The sequence below is a fragment of the Nicotiana tomentosiformis genome, chromosome 1, assembly GCF_000390325.3.
Source record: "Nicotiana tomentosiformis chromosome 1, ASM39032v3, whole genome shotgun sequence".
Lineage (NCBI taxonomy): Eukaryota > Viridiplantae > Streptophyta > Magnoliopsida > Solanales > Solanaceae > Nicotiana > Nicotiana tomentosiformis.
The window spans coordinates 114,818,494-114,841,042 of record NC_090812.1 but is presented as its reverse complement, the minus strand read 5'-3'; the positions used below and the strand labels follow the sequence as shown (position 1 = coordinate 114,841,042).

The 22,549-nt window shown below is 39.3% G+C and overlaps 2 protein-coding genes and 1 non-coding gene across 3 annotated transcripts in view; all 3 read left to right on the top strand.

Moving 5' to 3' along the window:
- The window catches only part of LOC104106934 (guanine nucleotide-binding protein-like NSN1), a 191,306-nt gene that overhangs the window by 149,412 nt on the left and 19,345 nt on the right, over positions 1-22,549 (top strand). The window lies entirely within an intron of this gene.
- On the top strand, positions 1,013-16,689 carry LOC138908877 (chaperone protein dnaK-like). The gene is made up of 5 exons (XM_070199575.1): positions 1,013-1,076; positions 4,302-4,431; positions 4,587-4,954; positions 16,304-16,512; positions 16,612-16,689. The coding sequence occupies exons 1-5, from the start codon at positions 1,013-1,015 to the stop codon at positions 16,687-16,689; spliced, it is 849 nt and encodes a 282-aa protein (XP_070055676.1).
- On the top strand, positions 19,180-19,265 carry TRNAM-CAU (transfer RNA methionine (anticodon CAU)). Its single transcript is given in 2 exon segments — positions 19,180-19,217; positions 19,230-19,265. It is a non-coding gene; the product is annotated as a tRNA-Met (tRNA).

Here is a 22,549-nt window from a genome sequence, read left to right as displayed (position 1 = left end):
CTTTATTCTTAGAAACTCATGATTTGTACTATCAGTTCTTGGAGAATGTATAAGATTAAGATCTTTATTTACTTAAATTGCTTTAATAATTGTTATTGAAATTGGGTAATTGAAAATTAACTTACCTAGTGAATTGGGTTAGGTGTCATCGCGACTAGTTAGATTTTTGGGTCGTGACTTACATGAAAGAAAGAACCAGGCTGAATAATTTAAGCAAGAGTAGTCGAATAACACTATTTGATTGATTGTGCTCCTATAGACATGATATCTGGCTATTTAAGATTTTATTTGAGTTGTGTAAGATCCTATTGGTTGTTTGACCATAGTCGACGTGCTGATAATATCCTTTTCGTTTTTTTGTCTCAAACTGTAGCTTATTTTATTTGTATATACAGAATATTGAATGTATTACCTATTTTTGTTCCCACTTACCAGTATACTTTTTTACGCTCATGCGTTGTTGGAATTTGCAGCGTCGGTGGTGCTTGATATGTCATTGTGTGAGAACATTTATATTCTGATCTGAATTTCATTATTCTGAACTGACAGTTCCATCAGTTGAAAACCAAAAGCGCACTATTAACTTATATTGTTCAAGTCTCAACCATGTTTATCGCATTAGAACAATTGTATAGGATGAGATGCTTATACGTTAATAAAGTTGATATTGAAATAAAAGAAGTTTAAAAAAGACAACAATGAAAAAGATATGTGGCAGTTTTCTTTTATCATATTATGTATTGAGCAAGTGTTTGCACTACCGACGAGTTTGAACTAGTTATCTATCTATTCTATATTAAAATCACGAATACACTTAGAAAAATATCGTTAGTTTTTTTTACAATAACAATAATAACAACAACAATAAAATACCTAGTGTATTCCCACAAGCGGGTTTTGGGAAGGGTAGCATGTACGCATACCTTACCTCTACCTTGTGAAGGTAGAGATATTGTTTCCGAAAGACCCTCGGCTTAATAAAGCAACATCACTATAGTTATAATAAAGAACTATGGAAAGCAAAATAGTAATAACAGTCAGAAAAAATAAAAAAAATGAAGCAAAGGAAACCTCAGGTAATAATATTAGTACTACAACTGTGAAAGGACGTATAGGTTTGGAAAGGATAAGCTCGATCACTTACTAACCTACAACCCTAATCCTCGACCTTCACACCCTCTTATCAAGGATCATGTCCTCGGTAAGCGAAAAATATGACATGTCCTATCTGATCACTTCTCCCTAATATTTTTTCAGCTTACCTCTACCTCTCCTTGGACCCGCCATAGCCAACCTCTCAGACTTCCTCACTAGGGCATTTGTGCCTCTCCTCTTTACGTGTCTTTAACCATCTCAGCCTCGATTCCTTCATCTTGTCTACCATACAAGCCATTTCCACCTTATCTCGAATATCTTCATTCCTAATTGTATCCCTCCTAGTATGACCACATATCCATCTAAACATCCTCATTTCCACAACTTTTACCTTCTGAACATGAGAGGTCTTGACTGACCAACACTCTGCCTCATACAACATGATTGGTCTAACCACTACTCTATAAAACTTACCTTTTAAGTCATGGTGGCACATTCTTATTGCACAAGACACCGGATGCGAGTCTCCAATTCATCCACCCCGCTCAAATATGATATATGACATCCTCGTCAATCTCCCTATTTCATAGGATTATAGACCCAAGATACTTAAAACTTTCTCTCTTGGGTGTGACTTGTATGTCCAACCTCACTTCAATTTCATCCTCTCGAGTCACGTCACTAAATTTGCATTCCTATATTATTCTGTTTTAGTCCTACTCAACTTGAAATCTTAGATTCCAAGGTCTGCTTCCAGACCTCCTGCCTAGCGTTAACACCGCCTCGTGTCTCGTCAATCAGTACTATGTCATCTGCAAATAACATGCACCAATGTACCTCCCCTTGAATGTGTCGCGTAAACTCATCCATCACCAAGGCAAATAGGAATGGGCTAGGTGTTGATCCCTGATGCGACCCCACCTCTACTGGGAAGTGTCCCGAGTCCCCTTCCACCGTTCTCACCTGGCTTGGGTCTTGGCTTTATCGTACATGTCCTTAAGTACCTTAGTGTATGAGACATGATCACCTCTAGCCTCCAAGCATCTCTACAGAATATCCTAGAGACTTTGTCATATGCCTTTTTCAGATCGATGAACACCATATGTAAGTCCTTCTTCCCCTCCATATATTGTTCCACCAATATCCTAGCAAGATGAATGGCTTCTGTCATCGAACGCCCCTGCATGAATCCGAACTGGTTTTCAGGAATAGACACACATCTCCCATACTTTCATAATGTGGCTTAGTAGCTTGATATCCCTGTAGTCGTTCGCCTTTTTACGTTTTAAAAATAACTTTTACAATGACAAAACTGTAATTAATATGACTTTAAAATCAATTAAACTTTTGCATCTTAAATCTCTCCTTATTAAAATAAGTAAGAAGTCCTAATATTTAGGAATTTAAGATCAATAAATATTTCACCGTATATAAATTATACTAATTGAAAATATATGCTCTGTGTAATACTTATAAAATCAATATGAGAACGATGGTGGCTTCAATTGATTTATAATTTAAAAAAAATTAAAGGTGTGGGGGACATAAAATCACATATTAAATAAAAATTATTTCATACAATAATATTTAGATTAAAATTATTTTAATGTAGAATAATTAAATATACATTTTTTTAGTCATACAAAATAATTAACCCATGTTCAATTAAGCACCCAAAATGATTATTTGATACTATATTTATTTATACTAAATAGTACAAGCCTAAATTTATACCATAAAAGCACTAAACATCTACACTACATGTTAATTAACTCTTATACTTTAAATTTTATTATATTGAATAAAAATGTAGTGTAAATATTTTATTAATGATTAAGATTTTAAAATTAATTAATTCTTGTTTATTGAATCTTTTCTTATTTGAACTATCCAGGAAGTCCAAAATGACTTTAAAATGAATTGTATATAAAACAATGTCTAAACTAATATATATATATATATATATATATATATATATATTTACTAAATTAAATATTTTTTATATTAATTTATTCATCCTATTACTTTTTCATGTTTTAGTAATATTTTTTTTGCTCACGTACATTTCGACAAAGTTATGTAAATTATAATTTTTTTTTTAATTTCTAAAATTTCATTACATGGATACCATTGAAACCTTTGAAGAAAGATAAACTAAGAATACATATGATTTAATTTTTTAAGTTACATCATTTGATAAATCTTTAAAGAATTATAATAAAAACTTTTGTGTTTCAGGAAAAAATCTTAAATATTCAAGGGCTATATGTATTTATTGAAACTAAAAAGGAAGCACGCTAACTTGTGAAATTAAAATGATAAAATTATAAATTTAAAAACATAATTTAAGGTGGAAATATTGAATAATGATTTAGGACTTTTATGGAGATTGTTTTTATTTAGTTAGATATATATGATCAATATTCATCAATTCGAAAGCTTATACTTAATTTTATAACTCAAATATAATTTTAATAATTTATGTAATTTATTACAAAAATTACTCATTGAGATGGGGAATATTCAATTTAAAAAATAGAAAAGGGTCATCAATGCCCCTGACCTATTGAAAATGGCTCAAAATACCCCTAGTTAACCTTTGGGACCAAAAATACCCTCAACATTTTTTTGGGCTCAAATCTACTCCTGAGATTTAACAGACCAATCATGGTCAAATTTATCCTTTAAAAGATACCCGACCCGCTGACCTAGAATACATATAACCCATTTAACTAAAACCTAAAAACAAGAGACTATTCTTCAGCAAAACATTCATCTCTTCTTTCATGGCTTAGACTCGATTTTTGTGTGTGAAGTCGATTGTTGGAGCAAATCTGCATAGTAATTTCAAGGATTCTCTTGAAGATTCATATCCAAAGTCAAAAGTGAGTTTTTTACTATTTTGTATGAATTTTTTTGGGGTTTGAAATTTTTGGGTATCTATAACTTGTCCTTCTAATGCATTTTTTTTTTACTTTATTTATGTTGGTTGAAGCTTTTAAAGGGTTATTAAACTAGCGTTGGGAGTTATTTATTCATTTGTGGTTGTATTGTTTGTTAAATTTCGTTAGATTCTAATTTTGTTTTAATTTGTGGTACATATTTACTTTCTTTTTTGGCTTGCATGTGCTGGCTTCTGAAGAATGCAAGAAAATATGGACTTGGATCTTAGTATAATTCATCATAGTGATACATTGGCTCTATAGTTGCTGGAACTGATTGTGATAGTTCTGAGGAAGAGGAAGGTGATGAACTTGTATCTAGTGATTATTACAGTGAGGAGTTGGAGATGTTTAGAAACGAAAGGACTAAAGAAGTCAATGAAAAATTAGACATGTACAAAGAGTTGGAAAAATGCATGACCGTTAAAGATATACTTGAAGCTAGAAGAATTATTGGATTTTATGCAGTGCTAATTCTAAGGGTCTAAAGGTAAAAAAGAGTGATACAAAAAGACTTAGCTATAAATGTGATACTGGATGTCCTTTTAGGTGCTTTATTTCTAAGGATGAGCAAAGCCAAACTATTAAGATCAAGACTTTGAACCAAAATCACGATTGTGATCCAGTTTATCAGAATCGCAGAGGTGATTCCAAAACTTTAGTGCATTACTTTAAGAGAAAAATTCAGAATAATCCTATGTATAAGATCAAAGATATGAGGGGAGACTTGGAAGGAGAATTCAAGCTCAATGTTAGCAAGTCAAAAATGAAAAGAGTTAAAAGGATTGTATTGGAGAAATTGGAGGGGAGTTACCTGGATGACGATAATAGATTAGAGGCATACACACAAGAATTAAGAGAGAGCAATGTTTGTTCTGATGTGGTGGTAAATATATCCAAGGAAGCCTTGACAGATGGTAAAATGTAACGACATGGCCGGTCGTTTTGAGAGTTATAACCCCATTTTCCACATTTTTATATCTTTTTATGTTATATCGGGTTAATTGGTTCGGGACCGGAGTGGTTTCAGAGTGAATTGAGACACTTAGTCTATTAAGTAGAAACTTATGTTGAAAAAGTCAACTGGATGTTGACCTATGTGTAAACGATCTCGGATTTAAATTTTGATGGTTCGGTTAGCTCTGTTAGGTGATTTTGGACTTAGGAGTGTGTCCGAAATATGGTTTGGAGGTCTGTGGTAGAATTAGGCTTGAATTGGCAAAATTTAAAAATTTGACGATTTCGGTCGGCAGTGAAAAATTTGATATAGGGTCGGAATGGAATTCAGGAAGTTGGAGTAGGTTCATAGTGTCATTTGTGATGTGTGTGCAAAATTTGAGATCATTCGGACGTGGTTTGATTGGCTTCGACATTAGTTGCCGAATTTGGAAATTTAGAAATTTAGAAGTTCTTAGGCTTGAATCTAAGGGTAATTTGATGATTTGATATTGTTTTGAGTGATTCGAAAGTTCAACTAAGTTTGTATATTGATATATTACTTGTTGGTATTTTTGGTTGAGGTCCCGAGGGCCTCGGAGTGATTTCGGGTGGTTAACGGATTTGTCGAAGTTGGAAAATACAGCTGAAGTTGAGGCTACTGCTGCTATTTTTGCACCTGCGTAAGAAAGAGTCGCATGTGCGAGGCCGCTGGTGCGCATGGGGAGTTCGCAGGTGCGGGCAATGTTGGGTTAGGCAGGTTGCGCATGTGCAAGTTGGAGGTCACATCTGCGAGCCCGCAGGTGCGAAACCTGGGGCGCAGATGCGGAAAGGGGGATGATGGGCAGGACTCGCAGAAGCGGAGTATGAGCGCACAGGTGCGCTTGCGCAAGCACGAGAATTTTCTGCGCAAATGCGGAAAAATGTGAGGCCAAGGCTGGAGCGCAGGCGCGAAGGATTTGGCCGCACCTGCGAGCCCGTATGTGCAAGGCCTGGAGCGCATGTGCGGAAGCTAGGGAATTAAGTGGAGTTCGCGGATGCGGCACCTTGACCGCAGGTACGGTCCATTAGGCGCGGAAAAAGAGCCTGCATGTGAGAAAACCTCGGCAGAAACCATAAATAGAACACTTCGCGAATTTGGTACATTTCTACCATTTTCAAGTCGGTTTATGAAACTTTTGGAGTGATATTTGAAGGGTGATTCAAGGGCTATCAGTGAGGTAAGTTGCTTGAGCCCTAATACTTGTATATATTGTGATTTTGCGTTGTTTAGTCATTGTAATTAGTGAAAATGAGGGATTAGGGCTTGAGATTTTTGGAGAAGTAATTTAAGGATTTGAAGGACCAAACGATGTTGGATTTTGACGAATTTGGTATGGTTAGACTCGTGAGTGAATGGGATTTCTAGTTTTGTAAATTTTGTCAGATTTTGAGATGTGGGCCCGGGGGGCGGGTTTGAGCCAATTTCGGGTTTTGGTCTAATTTTGTAGCTTTTCCACTGGAATTCATTCCATTTGCGTATATTGATGGTATTGTACTGATTGTGAATAGATTTGGAGCATTAGGAGGCCGAGTCTAGAGTCAAGAGCATTGCGGGGTAGAGATTTGACCAGTTTGAGGTAAGTAACGATTGTAAATCTAGTCCTGAGGGTACGAAACCCCAGATTTTGTATCATTCTACTATTTTTAGTGACGCACATGCTAGGTGACAGGCGTGTGGGCGTGCAATATTGGGGATTGTGACTTGGTCCGTCCCGTAGCAACTGTAAAGTTGCATACTTTGTTTAAACTATATGATACTTATATGTTTTAGAAAGAGTTTCTGTAAATTGGGATGAATGCCATGTTTGGGCCTTGTGCCAGGTTGTTTGGACCCTTTGGGTCCTTTTCTTACTATCCTCTCATTGTTTTCGATTGAAAATCTATACTCAGTTATGGTTATACTTGTTTACTGCATAACTCAGTTTTAAGACTCTATTTTGATGCATATAAATATTATTTTGGGATAAGCACCCTGTTTTACTAAAATGTCCGAGTGGCTTGAGAGGTTTATGACTGAGTGAGGCCGAGGGCCTGATTTGTGAGGAAATTTATGGGATCGGGTTGCATGTCACATCATGTTGCATATTTATGGGATCGGGCTACACGTCGCAGCATATTTGATATCGGCCGAGGGCCTCAGTGATTTATGCCATGATTTGGCTTGATATAGCGCATGGGCTAAAGGAGCCCCTCCGGAGTCTGTATACACCCTCAGTGAGCGCATGTACCTACTGAGTGTGAGCGTCGAGTGCTGAGTGACTGGGAGGCATGAGTAATTGTGAGGTATGCCCGAGTGGCAAGAGTGATTGTGAGGTATGCCCGAGTGGCAAGAGTGATTGAGAGACATGCCCGAGTGGCACGAGTGACTGTGAGGTTTGCCCGAGGGGCTGTATATGAGTGATGTTTTACCGAGGGGTTGTTTATGATTTCATCATTTTTGCTCACCTTGCATTTTTCCTCTGTTTGAAAACTGTTGAAAAATATATTTAAATGATTTTTTACTGGAACTGTGTTTAAACGAGATGTTTTGATTCAAATCTTGATTTTAAAAGCATGTGGTATTTTACTGAGATTTCCTGATATGAATGTTATATGCTTTACTGCTCGTCGCTACTGCTCAGTCTTTATTTATTGTTGTTACTTACTAAGTTGGCATACTCATGTTACTCCCTCCACCTTGTGTGCAGATCCAGGTGTAGCTGGACATGGTAGCGGTTGTTGATTGTTCTGATTGCAGATTTTCCTGGGGATAGCAAGGTAGCTGCATGGCGATCGCAGCCCTGCTCTTCTCCCTCTTATCTTCCTCTAGTTGTATTTAGCTATTTTTCAGGCTGAGTTAGCCTTGATATTGTTACACAGATTATTGTAGATGCTCATGACTAGTAATACCCTGATGTCGGGCTTTTCCTTCAGCACTTTTATTTTGATTGGAAATCCTTTACGAAAGTTTTTGTGTTAAATAATATTTAAATTATCTTTGAAATGAAAATATAGGTTTGTTTTGGAAATGAGTCGACTTGCCTAGTTCCACTATAGGCGCCATCACTACAGGGGTTAGTTTGGGTCGTGACAGATTGGTATCAAAGCCTAAGTTACGTGGGGCTCATGAGTCATGAGCGGGTTTAGTAGAGTCTTGCGGATCGGTACAGAAACGTCTGTACTTATCTTCGAGAGGCTGCAGAACCTTTAGGAAACTCCACATTCTTGAATTCTTGTCGTGCAAATCTGTTGATTCTAATAACTAAACATATGTTGTTTCATTCTATCACAGATAGTGAGGACTCATGTTACCGGTCAGGAGGGCCAGCCACTAGTACCACCAGCCAGGGCCGTGAGAGGCCGAGGTCGCGGTAGGGGTAGAGGTGCGGCCCGTACAACATCTGGGGCAGTACCTGCAAATCCACCGGTTGTCCCAGATCAGGACTAAGTTCAAGTTGTTGATGCACCAGCTCAGGCACCACCTCTACCTATTGTGATTCCAGGCCTTCAGGAGGCCCTAGCTCAGATTCTGACAGCGTGTGCTGGCCTTGCTCAGGTGGTCTCTATTTCGACGGTCGCAGCCACTTCTCAGGCCAGGGGAGGCACTCAGACCCCGGTCGCTCGCACACCCGAGCAGGTTATTCAGGGACTTCAGACACTGAAGGCACCACCAGCCCAGACGGTTGCAGTTGCTTAGGATTATGTGGTTTCTGCTATGCCTGAGGATGATCAGCGTAGGTTGGAGAGGTTTGGGAGACTCCGGCCACCACCTTTCAGTGAAACAGAGAGAGAGGATGCTCAAGACTTTTTGGATAGGTGTCAGAGGATACTCCGTACTGCTGGTATTATGGAGACTTGTGGGGTCTCATTCACTACCTTTCAGTTTTCTGGGGCTGCACTCAGATGGTGGGAGACTTACGAGAGGCGTAGGCCTGGTGGCGCAGCACTCCTTACTTGGCAGCAGTTCTCCGTGGTCTTTTTGGAGAAGTTCGTGCCTCGATCCCGCAGAGAGGAGTTACATAGACAGTTTGAGTGGCTTCACCAGGGTGATATGTCTGTGACACAGTATGAGATACAGTCCTTCGAGTTGGCCCATCATGCGATCTGGTTGGTTCCCACAGACAGGGAGAGGATCATGAGGTTTATTGATGGTCTCACTTATCAACTACAGTTGCTCATAACCAGATAGAGGGTTTCGGGTGCTACTTTTGATGAGGTTGTCGACATTGCTCGACAAATTGAGATGGTTCGCGGTCAGGATAGGGTTGAGAGGGAGGCCAAGAGGCCTCGTGGTCAGGGTGGATTCAGCGGTGCTCCTTTTGGGGGTCAGTTCTAACATAGTAGAGGTCGTCATTTCAGACAGGCTCAGTCAGCTTGGCCATTTCATCAGGGTGCATCATCTGTCCAGGGTTCTCACAGTTCTCATCAGGGCCACTCATCACTTAGTGCCCTTCTAGCTCAGAGCTCGTCCCGTGCTCCACATGTTCAGGGTTCTTCCATGCCAAGTTCTTCTACCAGTCATCATAGAGGTTTATCTCAGCAGAGGAGTCAGCCTCCGACTGCAGCACCAGTTACCTCACCACCCGCCCCAGTCAACTAGGGGTCGCCCTAGAGGCGGAGGCGGGTCAGGGGGTGGCCAGGCCCATTTCTATGCCCTCCCTGCCAGACCAGATGTTATTGCTTCAGATGTTGTGACTACAAGTATTGTCTCAGTTTGTCACAGAGATGCCTCAGTATTATCTGACCCTGGTTCCACGTATTCATATGTTTCCTTATATTTTACCCATTTTCTGGATATGCCCCATGAGTCTTTAGTTTTATCTGTACATGTATCTACTCCTGTGGGTGATACTATTATTGTGGACCGCGTATATCGGTCATGTGTGGTGACTATTAGGGGTTTGGAGACCCAAGTGGACCTTTTGTTGCTCAGTATGGTTGACTTTGATGTGATATTGGGTATGTATTGGTTATCTACATGTCATGTTGTTCTAGATTATCACGCTAAGATGGTGACGTTGGCTATGCCGGGAATTCCGAGGGTTGAGTGGAGCAGTTCTGTAGATTATGTACCAAGTAGGATGATTTCATATTTGAAGGCTCATCGCATGGTTGAGAAGGGTTGCCTATCTTATTTGGCATTTGTGAGGAATGTTAGTGCAGAGACTCATGTCATTGATTCTATTCCGGTGGTACGTGATTTTCCGGATGTGTTTCCTGCAGATCTATCGGGCATGCCGCCTGACAGGGATATTGACTTTGGTATTGATTTGGTACTGGGCACTCAGCCCATTTCTATTCCACTGTATCGTATGGCACTGGCGGAGTTGAAGGAATTGAAAGAACAACTTCAGGAACTCATTGATAAGGGGTTTATTCGGCCTAGTGTGTCACATTGGGGTGCACCGGTTCTATTTGTGAAGAAAAAGGATGGTTCCATGAGAATGTGTATTTAATACAGGCAGTTGAACAAGGTCACAGTCAAGAACAAGTATCCTTTTTCCTGTATTGATGATTTATTTGACCAGCTTCAGGGAGAGAGGGTGTTCTCCAAGATTGATTTGAGGTTCAGTTATCACCAGCTGAAGATTCAAGATTTAGATATTCTTAAGACAACTTTTAGGACCCGATATGGCCATTATGAATTCTTGGTGATGTCTTTTTGGGATAACCAATTCCCTAGCAGCGTTCATGCATTTGATGAACAATGTATTCCAGCCCTATTTGGACTCATTCATTGTTGTATTCATTGATGACATCCTGGTGTACTCTCATAGCCAGAAGGAGCACGCTCAGCATTTGAGGATTGTATTACAAAGATTGAGGGAGGAGAAGCTTTATGCAAAGCTCTCCAAATATGAGTTTTGGCTCAGTTCAGTAGCATTCTTGGGGCACGTGGTGTCCAGTGAGGGTATTCAGGTGGACCCGAAGAAGATAGAGTTGTCCCAGACCGTCTTCAGCCACGGAGATTAGGAGCTTTCTTGGTTTGGCGGGTTACTACCATCGCTTTGTGGAAGGATTTTCATCTACTGCATCGCCCTTGACCAAGTTAACCCAAAAAGGTGCTCCATTTAGGTGGTCGGATGAATGTGAGGAGAGCTTTCAGAAGCTCAAGACTGCTTTGACCACAACTCCAGTATTAGTTCTTCCATCAGCTTCAAGTTCTTATACCGTGTATTGTGATGCCTCGAGGATAGGCATTGGTTGTGTTTTGATGCAGGAGGGTAGGGTGATTGACTACGCCCCGCGCCAGTTGAAGACCCATGAGAAGAACTATCATGTCCATGATCTTGAGTTAGAAGACATTGTTCACGCCTTGAATATTTGGCGCCATTATCTGTATGGAGTTCATTGTGAGATCTATACTGATCACCGGAGTCTACAATATCTGTTAAAGAAAAAAGATCTTAATTTGCGTCAGCGGAGATGGTTGGAGCTTCTTAAGGACTATGATATCACTATTATGTACCGTCCGGGGAAGGCCAATATGGTGGACGATGCTTTGAGTCATCGGGCAGAGAGTTTGGTGAGTTTAGCATATCTTCCGGCAGCAGAGAGACATTTGGCATTGGATGTCCAGGCCTTAGCGGGCCAGCTTGTCAGATTGGATATTTTGGAGCCTAGTCGGGTATTGGCTTGTGTGGTCTCCAGGTCTTCTCTTTATGATTGTATCAGGGAGCGTCAGTAATATGACCCCCATTTGCTCGTTCTTCAGGATAGGGTTCGGAGAGGTGATGCGAGGGATGTGACTATTGGTGATGATGGCGTACTGAGAATGCAGGGCCGGATATGTGTGCCTAATGTAGATGGGCTTCGAGAGTTGATTCTTGAGGAGGCCCACAACTCGCGGTATTCCATCCATCCGGGTGTCGTGAAGATGTACCACGATTTGAGGTAGCACTACTGGTGGAGGCGGATGAAGAAGGATATAGTTGGGTTTGTGGCTCAGTGTCTCAACTGTCAGTAGGTTAAGTATGAGCATCAAAGACCGGGTGGCTTGCTTCAGAGATTAGATATCCCAAAATGGAAGTGGGAGTGAATCACCATGGACTTTGTAGTTGGGCTCCCACAGACTTCGAGGAAGTTCGATGTTATTTGGGTTATTATGGATCGGCTGACCAAGTCCGTGCACTTCATTCCAATTGGTACTACTTACTCTTCAGAGTGGTTGGCTGAGATTTACATCCGAAAGATCGTTTGCGTGCATGGTGTCCCAGTTTCCATTATTTCAGATAGGGGTACTCAGTTCACATCGCAGTTTTGGAGGGCCGTGCAGCGAGAGTTGGGTACTCATGTTGAGTTAAGCATAGTTTTTCACCCTCAAACGGACGGGCAGTCCGAGCGCACTATTCAGATATTGGAGGACATGTTGCGCGCTTGTGTCATTGACTTTGGGGTTTCATGGGACCAGTTTATGCCACTCGCAGAGTTTGCATATAACAACAGTTATCAGTCGAGTATTCAAATGGTTCTGTACGAGGCTTTATATGGGAGGAGGTGTAGATCTGCGGTTGGATGGTTTGAGCGGGTGAGGATAGGCTCTTAGGTACAAACTTGGTCCAGGACGCATTAGATAAGGTGAAATTGATTCAGGAGCGGCTTCGCACGGCGCAGTCTAGGCAAAATATCTACGCGGATAGGAAGGTCTATGATGTGTCTTTTATGTTTGGGGATAAGTTTTTACTGAAGGTATCACCCATGAAGGGTGTTATGAGGTTTGGGAAGAGGGGCAAGTCGAGCCCCCGGTTCATTGGGCCTTTTGAGGTGCTTCAGAGGATATGGGAGATAGCTTATAAGCTTGCCTTGTCACCCAGCTTGCCGAGGGTGCATCCAGTGTTTCATGTTTCCATGCTCCGGAAGTATATTGGATATTCGTCCCATGTTTTGGATTTCAGCACGGTTCAATTGGAGGGTGATATGACTTATGATGTGGAGCCGGTGGCTATTTTGGATCGGCAGGTTCGAAGGTTGAGGTCAAAGGATATAGCTTCAGTGAAGGTGCAATCGAGAGGTCAGCCTGTGAAGGAGGCCACCTGGGAGACTGAGCAGGAGATGCGTAGCAGATATCCATGCCTATTCGAGACTCCAGGTATGTTTCTAGACCCATTCGAGGACGAACGAATGTTTAAGAGGGGGAGGATGTAACGACCTGGCCGGTCGTTTCGAGAGTTATAGTCCCGTTTTCCGCATTTCTACTTCTTTTTGTGTTATTCAGCTATATTATGTTATATCAGGTTAGTTGATTTGGGACCGGAGTGGTTTCAGAGTGAATTGAGACACTTAGTCTCTTAAGTAGAAACTTAAGTTGGAAAAGTCAACCGGATGTTGACCTATGTGTAAACGATCTCGGGTTTGAATTATGATAGTTCTGTTAGCTCCGTTAGGTGATTTTGGACTTAGGAGTGCGTCCGGAATGTGATTTGGAGGTCCATGGTAGAATTAGGCTTGAATTGGCGAAATTTGGAAATTTGGCGATTTCGGTCGCCATTGGAAAATTTGATATCGGGGTCAGAATGGAATTCTGGAAGTTGGAGTAAGTTCGTAGTGTCATTTTTTATGTGTATGCAAAATTTGAGGTCATTCGGATGTAGTTTGATTGGCTCCGGCATCGGTTGCCGAATTTGGAAATTTAGAAGTTCTTAGGCTTGAATCCGAGGGTAATTTGATGATTTGATGTTGTTTTGAGTGATTCGAAGGTTTGACTAAGTTTTTATATTGATATATGACTTGTTGGTATTATTGGTTGAGGTCACGAGGGCCTCGGGTTGATTCCGGGTGGTTAACGGATTTGTCGAAGTTGGAAAATGCAGTTGAAGCTAATGCTACTGCTATTTTCGCAAATGCGGAAGAAAGAGTCGCAGGTGCGAGGCCGCTAGTGCGCGTAGGGAGTTTGCAGGTGCGGGCAATGCTGGGCTAGGCAGGTTACGCAGGTGCGAGTTGGAGGTCGCATCTGCGAGCCCGCAGGTGCGAAAGCTGAGGCGCAGATGTGGAAAGGGGGATGCTGGGCAGGCTTTGCAGAAGCGGAGTATGAGTGCGCAGGCGCGAGAATTTGCTGCGCAGATGCGGAAAAATGTGAGGCCAAGACTAGAGCGCAGGCGCGAAGGATTTGGCCACACCTGCGAGCCCGCATGTGCGAGGCCTGGAGCGCAGGTGCGGAAGTTGAGGAAGTAAGTGGAGTTCGCAGATGCGGCACCTTGACCGCATGTGCAGTCCCACAAGTGCGGAAAAAGAGCTCGCAGGTGCGAAAACCTGGGTAGAAACCATAAATAAAACACTTCGCGAATTTGGTTCATTTCCACCATTTTCAAGTCGGTTTTTGGAGCTTTTGGAGTGATTTTTGAAGGGTGATTCAAGGGCTATTAGTGAGGTAAGTTGCTTGAGCCCTAATACTTGTATATATGGTGATTTTCCGTTGTTTAGTCATTGTATTAGTGAAAATGAGGGGTTTGGGCTTGGGATTTTTGGAGAAATAATTTAAGGATTTGAAGGACCAAACGATGTCGGATTTTGACGGATTTGGTATGGTTAGACTCGAGAGTGAATGGGCTTTCTAGTTTTGTTAATTTTGTTGGATTTCGAAACGTGGGCTCGGGGGGAGGGTTTGAGCCAATTTCGGATTTTGGTCTAATTTTGTAGTTTTTCCATTGGAATTCATTCCATTATCGTATATTGATGGTATTGTACTGATTGTGAGTAGATTTGGAGCATTTGGAGGCCGAGTCCAGAGGCAAGAGCATTGCATGGTAGAGATTTGACCGGTTTGAGGTAAGTAACGATTGTAAATCTAGTCCTGAGGGTACGAAACCCCAAATTTTGTATCATTCTACTATTTTTAGTGACGCACATGCTAGGTGAAGGGCGTGTGGGCGTGCAATATTGGGGATTGTGACTTGGTCCATCCCGTAGCAACTGTAAAGTTGCATACTTTGTTTAAACTATATGATACTTATATGTTTTAGAAAGAGTTTCTGTAAATTGGGATGAATGCCATGTTTGGGCCTTGTGCCAGGTTGTTTGGACCCTTAGGGTCCTTTTCTTACTATCCTCTCATTGTTTTCGATTAAAAATATATACTTAGTCATGGTTATACTTGTTTACTGCATAACTCAGTTTTAAGACTCTATTTTGATGCATATAAATGTTGTTTTGGGTTGAGCACCCTGTTTTACTGAAATGCCCGAGTGGCTTGAGAGGTTTATGACTAAGTGAGGCCGGGGCCTGATTTGTGAGGATATTTATGGAATCGGGCTGCACGCCGCAGCATGTTGCATATTTATGGGATCGGGCTACACGCCGCAACATATTTGATATCGGTCGAGGGCCTCAGTGATTTATGCCATGATTTGGCTTGATATAGCGCATGGGCTAAAGGAGCCCCTCCGGAGTCTGTATACACCCTCAGTGAGTGCATGTACCTACTGAGTATGAGCGTCGAGTGCTGAGTGACTGGGAGGCATGAGTAATTGTGAGGTATGCCCGAGTGGCAAGAGTGATTGTGAGGTATGCCCGAGTGGCAAGAGTGATTGAGAGACATGCCCGAGTTGCACGAGTGACTGTGAGGTTATGAGTGATGTTTTCTCGAGGGGCTGTTTATGATTTCATCATTTTTGCTCACCTTGCATTTTTCCTCTGTTTGAAAACTGCTGAAAAATATCTTTAAATGATTTTTTACTGGATCTGTGTTTAAACGAGATGTTTTGATTCAAAACTTGATTTGAAAAGCATGTGGTATTTTACTGAGATTTCCTGATATGAATGTTATATGCTTTACTGCTCAGTCTTTATTTATTGTTATTACTTACTGAGTTGGCGTACTCACGTTACTCCTTACACCTTGTGTGCAGATCCAGGTGTAGCTGGACACGGTAGCGGTTGCTGATTGTTCTAATTGCAATTTTTTCCGGGGATAGCAAGGTAGTTGTCTGGCGATCGCAGCCCTGCTCTTCTCCCTTTTATCTTCCTCTAGTTGTATTTAGCTATTTTCCAGGCTGAGTTAGCCTTGATATTGTTAGACAGATTGTTATAGATGCTCATGATTAGTGACACCCCGATGTCCACCTTTTCTTTCAGCACTTTTATTTTGATTGGAACTCCTTTACGAAGATTTTTGTGTTAAATAACATTGAAATTATCTTTGAAATAAAAATATCGGTTTGTTTTGGAAATGGGCTGGCTTGCCTAGTTTCACGGTAGGCGCCATCACGAAAGGGATTAGTTTGGATCGTGACATAAAAGAAGACTCCTTAGGATGTATGTGTGCGTCCGAGCTATGAAACATGGTTTTAAAGATGGTTTGAGACCTTTTATAGGGTTGGATGGCACATTTTTAAAAGGAAAATGCAAGGGGCAATTGTTGGTAGTTGTTGGACAAGATTCTGGGAATCATTTCTATCCAATTACTTGGGCGGTGGTGGATAAAGAAACCAATAGGACATGGAGTTGGTTTGTGGAGATGCTGAAGATTTTATTGGACTTGAAGGACGGTGAAGAGGTGACATTTATCTCAAATATGCAAAAGGTATATTTTTACTATTATGTCTTCCTTATTTGCTTTAAATGAGGTCCTTATTCATAAATTTAATTTCTTTTCCGCTACTCCATTTTTTAATTATTGCAGGGGTTGCTGGATGTTATTTCTGTAGTGGTTCCTAAAGCAAATCACAGATTTTGTGTAAGACACGTTGAAGCTAACTAGGCAAAGAAACACAAGAGGGGTGGGGAGAAGAGGAAGATGTTGTGGTGGTGTGCATGGAACACATATGATAAAGATTTTAAGGATCAACTAAATAATTTGGGTTCTTTATCTGAACAATCTGTCAAAGACCTATTGTGGTATTCACCTCAAAGTTGGTGTAGAGCGTACTTTGACACAAAATGCAAGAATAATATGGTGGATAACAATTTCACAGAATCCTTCAATTCTTGGATTCTGGAAGCCAGGTCAAAATCTATCATAAAGATGCTGGAGGATATTATGATTAAGGTGATAGAAAATCCATCATTAATTTTCAGTTTTATTAATTGAGTTAAATGTTATTATGTGACTATTTTGTAATTGTTTTGCAAAGGTAATGAATATGATCGGGGAGCATGAAGATGAAGCTAGAAATTGGAAAGAAGATATCAGTCCACTTGCAATGAGGTTGTCTAAGGACTACAAGCACATTGCACAAGGGTGCAAAGTTATTTTTAATGGAGATAATGGGTATGAAGTAACAGAGGGTGTAGATAGGTACACATTAAACTTATTGCTGAAGAAGTATACATGTAGGGCATGGAACTTGTCTAGGATCCCATGTCCTCATGCCATCAAAGTACTGATTCATAAAAAGGTTGATCCACTAACTAGGGTGCATTGGTGGTACTCTAAGGAGGCTTATATACTGGTTTATAAGCATAAGGTGCAACCTGTTAGAGGTGAAAAATTCTGGAAAGTGGAGTCACATCATGCCATGGAGCCACCACCTTTAGCTAAAATGGTTGGTAGACCAAGGGTGAAGAGAACAAGAGAAAACGACGAGGCTAGAAAAATGGAGGGGATATGATCAGCTTCAAGAAAAGGGCTTCGCATGACATGCGGTTATTGTAGTGCACCAGAACATAACATCAGAAGATGTCCAATAGTAAGATGATTTTATATTCCCATTCTAAATTAATAATAACATATTTCAAATACCTGACTTAAATTTCAAATCATATAGGTCAAAGGAAAGCACGATATGTCTTATGAAGAAACTTCTCAATCACTAGAAGATATTCATGTGATAGCACCTCAAGATTCCCAAGATTCAGAATTTGTGTTCATTCATGTTCCTGGATTAAATATGTCTTCTAATCAATTTTATGATGTTGACGAGATTGGGTGTGAATCTGATCCAACTCTAATGCCCAAGGTGATTTCTGAAGCTAACATTAGGCTTAAACAAAGACAACTGCTGCAAAATTCCACTGGTACCAAGAAGATCAATTTCATGGGAGATGAAAATGGTGTATATTTACCATCTGATTTGCCATATTCCCAAAGAAAGATCACTTGGGAAGGAAAAGCAGCAATGACCCAAACCAATTGGTAGAAGAAAAGGAAAGAAGAATTACAAAACTGAAAGCTAAAAGGGCCATGATTTAGGACAATTAGAAGTTAAATTATTTTGTTGGTTGCGATGATATTATGTAATATCAATAGACTTATAGACATGTAAACTGATTATCGTTTGTTATTTTTGTGATGAATCAGTTACGCCAATGGTTTTACTGATTCTAACAAAAATATATTTGTGTCGAATCAGTTACCGCAATGACTTTGCTTTTGTGGTGAACCTGATGTCATGGCGATGACGCTTCTATGGTGATTTTCAGCAGTTTAATATTTTTCAAATTTTTTATATATATTTCAGCAATTTTGTAGTAAGCTTTTTAGTATTATTCAGTTGTTTCTTTGTATTTCATCAGTTTGCTTCGGGTAATGGCACTAACTAAGCTTCAGGCCATGTCAATAGCAGATAAGTTCTTAATCAATAGCAGGTAATTACTTTCTCGGCAAAAATATTACTCATAAATTAATTGGAGTTTTGGCCGTAAATTGGCTCATAACTTTTTCGCAATTACATCTACTCAATTGGTTGAGCTTTGAGAGGAAACAAAATTTTTGGACATTCTATCACAAAAGAATAATTTTTTATGCAAAGATAACGGGAGATTATGTTTTGCTGAAGAATAGTCTCTTGTTTTTAGGTTTTAGTTAAATGGGTTATATGTATTATGGGTCAGTGGGTCGGGTCGGGTATCTTTTAAAGGATAAATTTGACCCTTACTAGTCTATTAAATCTCAGGGGCGGATTTGAGCAAAAAAAAAAAAGTTAAGGATATTTTTGGTCCCAAAGGTTAACTGAAGGTATTTTTGAGTCATTTTCAATAGGTTATGGAGCATTGATGACCCTTTTCCGTTTAAAAAATAATACTCAGCAATACACTAAGACTAATAATTGTCATAAATGTGTGTGTGAGAAATCAAGTACTCGACTGAAGCTAATCAACTAGTGTACTTGTACTGTGTACGCACAAGATTATAAGAGCTAATGCGCAATTGCGTTTTATAGGAGAGGCCACCGCTCCACTCTCTTGAAAATTCCTGCAAATTCAAAATATTTAATGTCTTAATTACTTTAAGACGATAAAGATCAACATAGGGGTGGTGGCGCAGTTGGCTAGCGCGTAGGTCTCATAGCTTTACGAGTAATCCTGAGGTCGAGAGTTCGAGCCTCTCTCACCCCAATCACCCTTTTTTTCCCCAAAAAGGGCCAAACATGTCCTTGAACTATCAAAAAAAGGTCTAAATATACTCTTCATCCACCTATTTTGTTAAAAATGCCCCTTTCTTACCTTTCTGGCTCATTTATGCTCTTCAAACTAACATAATTGTTTATTTTTTGCTTTTTAAAAATTATTTATTAGTGGTGAATTCCTATTGGACGATTTTTAACCCACCCACCCTGACCTTTTCCCTATAACTAAACTTAACACAAAATCCGTTAAAATAAAATCATCTACTTCTTTGAACTTGAAATGGAGTTTATTTTCAAGTTCAACCAATACAAAATTATCTTGTGTCCAACCCATTGAAGAAACTTTTATAAACTTCAAATAATAAACCACACCCGTTTGAAATGGTACGAATAGTTAGCAAAAATCAAACAATAGCATAATAATCGAGAGAACAAAAATCATTAAGATAACTAGATTTTTAGTCATAAGTTCAGTTAGGGGTGGGCGTCGACCGATTCGGTTCGGTTTGTTCGGTTTTCGATTTTCTATTTGGTGCACCAATAACCGAACCAAAATTAGTTCGATTTTTTTGATTTTTGGTAATTCGATTCGGTCGATTTTCAGTTCAATTCAATCGATTTTAAACAAATTACATCAAGTACTTTGCATTCAACTATAATAGCCTTCGGGTTTTGTTTTCAAAGTTTAAGAAAATGGGGCATGTAACTCGATGAAATTAGATGCTTACACACAGGCATATTAATGTACAAAATTTTCCATCGTATGCATTAAGGAAAGCTTAACAAGCAAGAGTAAATAAATAATGATTCCTATTCCACTTCACCTGATGTCTTACAGAAAAAATTGTTGAACTTAGTCAATTCAATGACTTGCTGTTTAGAGGTAGAACAACAAAAGGCTCCAGAAATTCTATTTAATTACAGTGTGCAGCACAGGTTTGAATCAATAGAGCCAAACATATCAAAATGCTTGATAACATGTCAATGGATACATGTAGTCCATCACATACTTAGCTTTCCCCACTCTACCAAGTTGTAGAATCGTCTGCCTTCCGTTCTTCTCCATAGTCAACTGAAAGTTCTTAACTGAGCTCTGGATTCTGAGTCCCGCTCTTCCTTTATTTCTAAAATCTAACTCATACTGTCTTGACACCTTATTGTAATGAGGAATCTTTGAAAACAGTTGATTCACTTTGTCCATATGCTCCTCCCAATTTGTGGGTAGCCCGTCCAGAAGATTATGTCCTCTATGGAAACTTCGGTTTTTCGGTTTAACCGAAAACTGAAATTGTAAAACCGAGCACCGAATCTAACACCGAAATTATAAAAAACATAAACCGCAAACCAACCGAATAAGCCGAAAAATCGAAACCGAAAAAACCGAAGTTTACGGCTCGGTCATTTTTTTCGGTACGGTCGTTATTATACCCACCACTAAGTTCAGCATATGAGGTAATTTAATAATAAGTTTCAATCATCTAATGTAAGGGGGTCAAACGGGCAAGTCAAATTGAATATAGGTGGGTCAAAATTGGGTAATGCAAAATGAATAAGTTATCCGACCCGATACATATTTAATACGGATAGAAAATGGATTAACCGACAGATAAGATGGGTAACCATATTATTCATGATTTTTTGAATATGATCACTTTTGAAAAAAATTCTAGTCTTCCAAGTTTGAGGAACACCCAATTTGAGTCTTTATAAATGTAAATGTTAAACTCATTAGTTACCCATTGGTTATCCATTTTCTAAGTGGATAATCTGATTCTTATGCATATTTGACCCGTTTTTAAAATAAATTATTATCCAACCCATTTTTAATGGATAATATAGATGAATAATTGTTCTTTTATCCATTTTGGCACCACTAATTTAAGGTGAGAAAATCACGAGAAATGAAAGAAAACTCAGCAAGTTTTCATGCTTTGTTGTTGATCAACTTACTTGATTGTCTATTTTACCTCTGTGAAAATAATTTTCCTCCAATTATTCATATATGTTACATTTATCTTATAAATAAGTATGTTGGAAAAATTTAATTCCAGAGAACAAAAATGTGAAGGGTTTTGGGTCATGGGGCGAGTATGTTGGGGCTGGCTGGGGTGAATTTTAATTTCGTCCATTAGGAATTCTCCACATAATAAATAATTAAAAAAATAAAAAACAAAAAAATTATGTTAGTTTGAAGGGCATAAATGAGCAATAAAGGTAAATATAGAGGTATTTTTAACAAAATAGGTGGATAAAGAGTATATTTGAACTTTTTACGATATAGTGCAGGGACATTTTTAGCTCTTTTTCGTTTTGTTTTTGTTATAAAATTTAGCTCAAAGTAACAATATAGAATAAGGAAAAACAAGCTAAGAGATATAGAGAGAAAGATGGGAGAGATTCTTATTTTTTCTTCAATTGTGTGTATTTTTTTATCTATTATAAGACCTTTATATAGGCATGAAAAGTGAAGAAAAATATGTCATTAAGCATTTGAGAAGATCATGGAGGAAGAGTAGACATCCACCATAATTTGATTTTTCTTATAACACTCCCCCTTGGATGTCCATAGATAATGTGCCTCGTTAAAACTTTATTAGGAAAAAACCTATGGGAAAAAATCCTAGTAAAGGAAAAAGAGTACACATATTTAGAAATACGTCTTTTGGTTGCCTCGTTAAAAACCTTGCAAGGAAAACCCAGTGAGACAAAACCTTGTAAGGGAAAAAGAGTACAACGCGTATTAACTCCCCCTGATGAGAGCATCAATTCACATCCTTGAGCCTTCGCATCCCATTCTTGTACACTAGTTTCTTGAAGGTTGACGTTGATAGAAATTTGGTGAACAAATCAGCCGTATTATGACTTGAACGGATCTGTTGCACATTGATATCACCATTCTTTTGAAAATTATATGTGAAAAATAACTTTGGTGAAATGTGCTTTGTTCTATCCCCTTTTACGAATCCTTCCTTCAATTGGTCTATGCATGTTGCATTATCTTCATACAAAATTGTAGGTAGTTTATCACACTTCAAACTACATTTGTCTCGAATAAGGTGTATTATAGACCTCAACTATACACATTCTCGACTTGCTTCATGAATAGCAATTATCTCAGCATGATTAGATAAAGTAGACACGATTGATTACTTAGTCGATCGCCAAGATATGGAAGTGCCTCCATATGTAAACACATAGCCTGTTTAAGATCGAGCCTTGTGTGGGTTAAATAAATACTCTGTATCGGCATAACCAACAAGATCGGGACTGTAA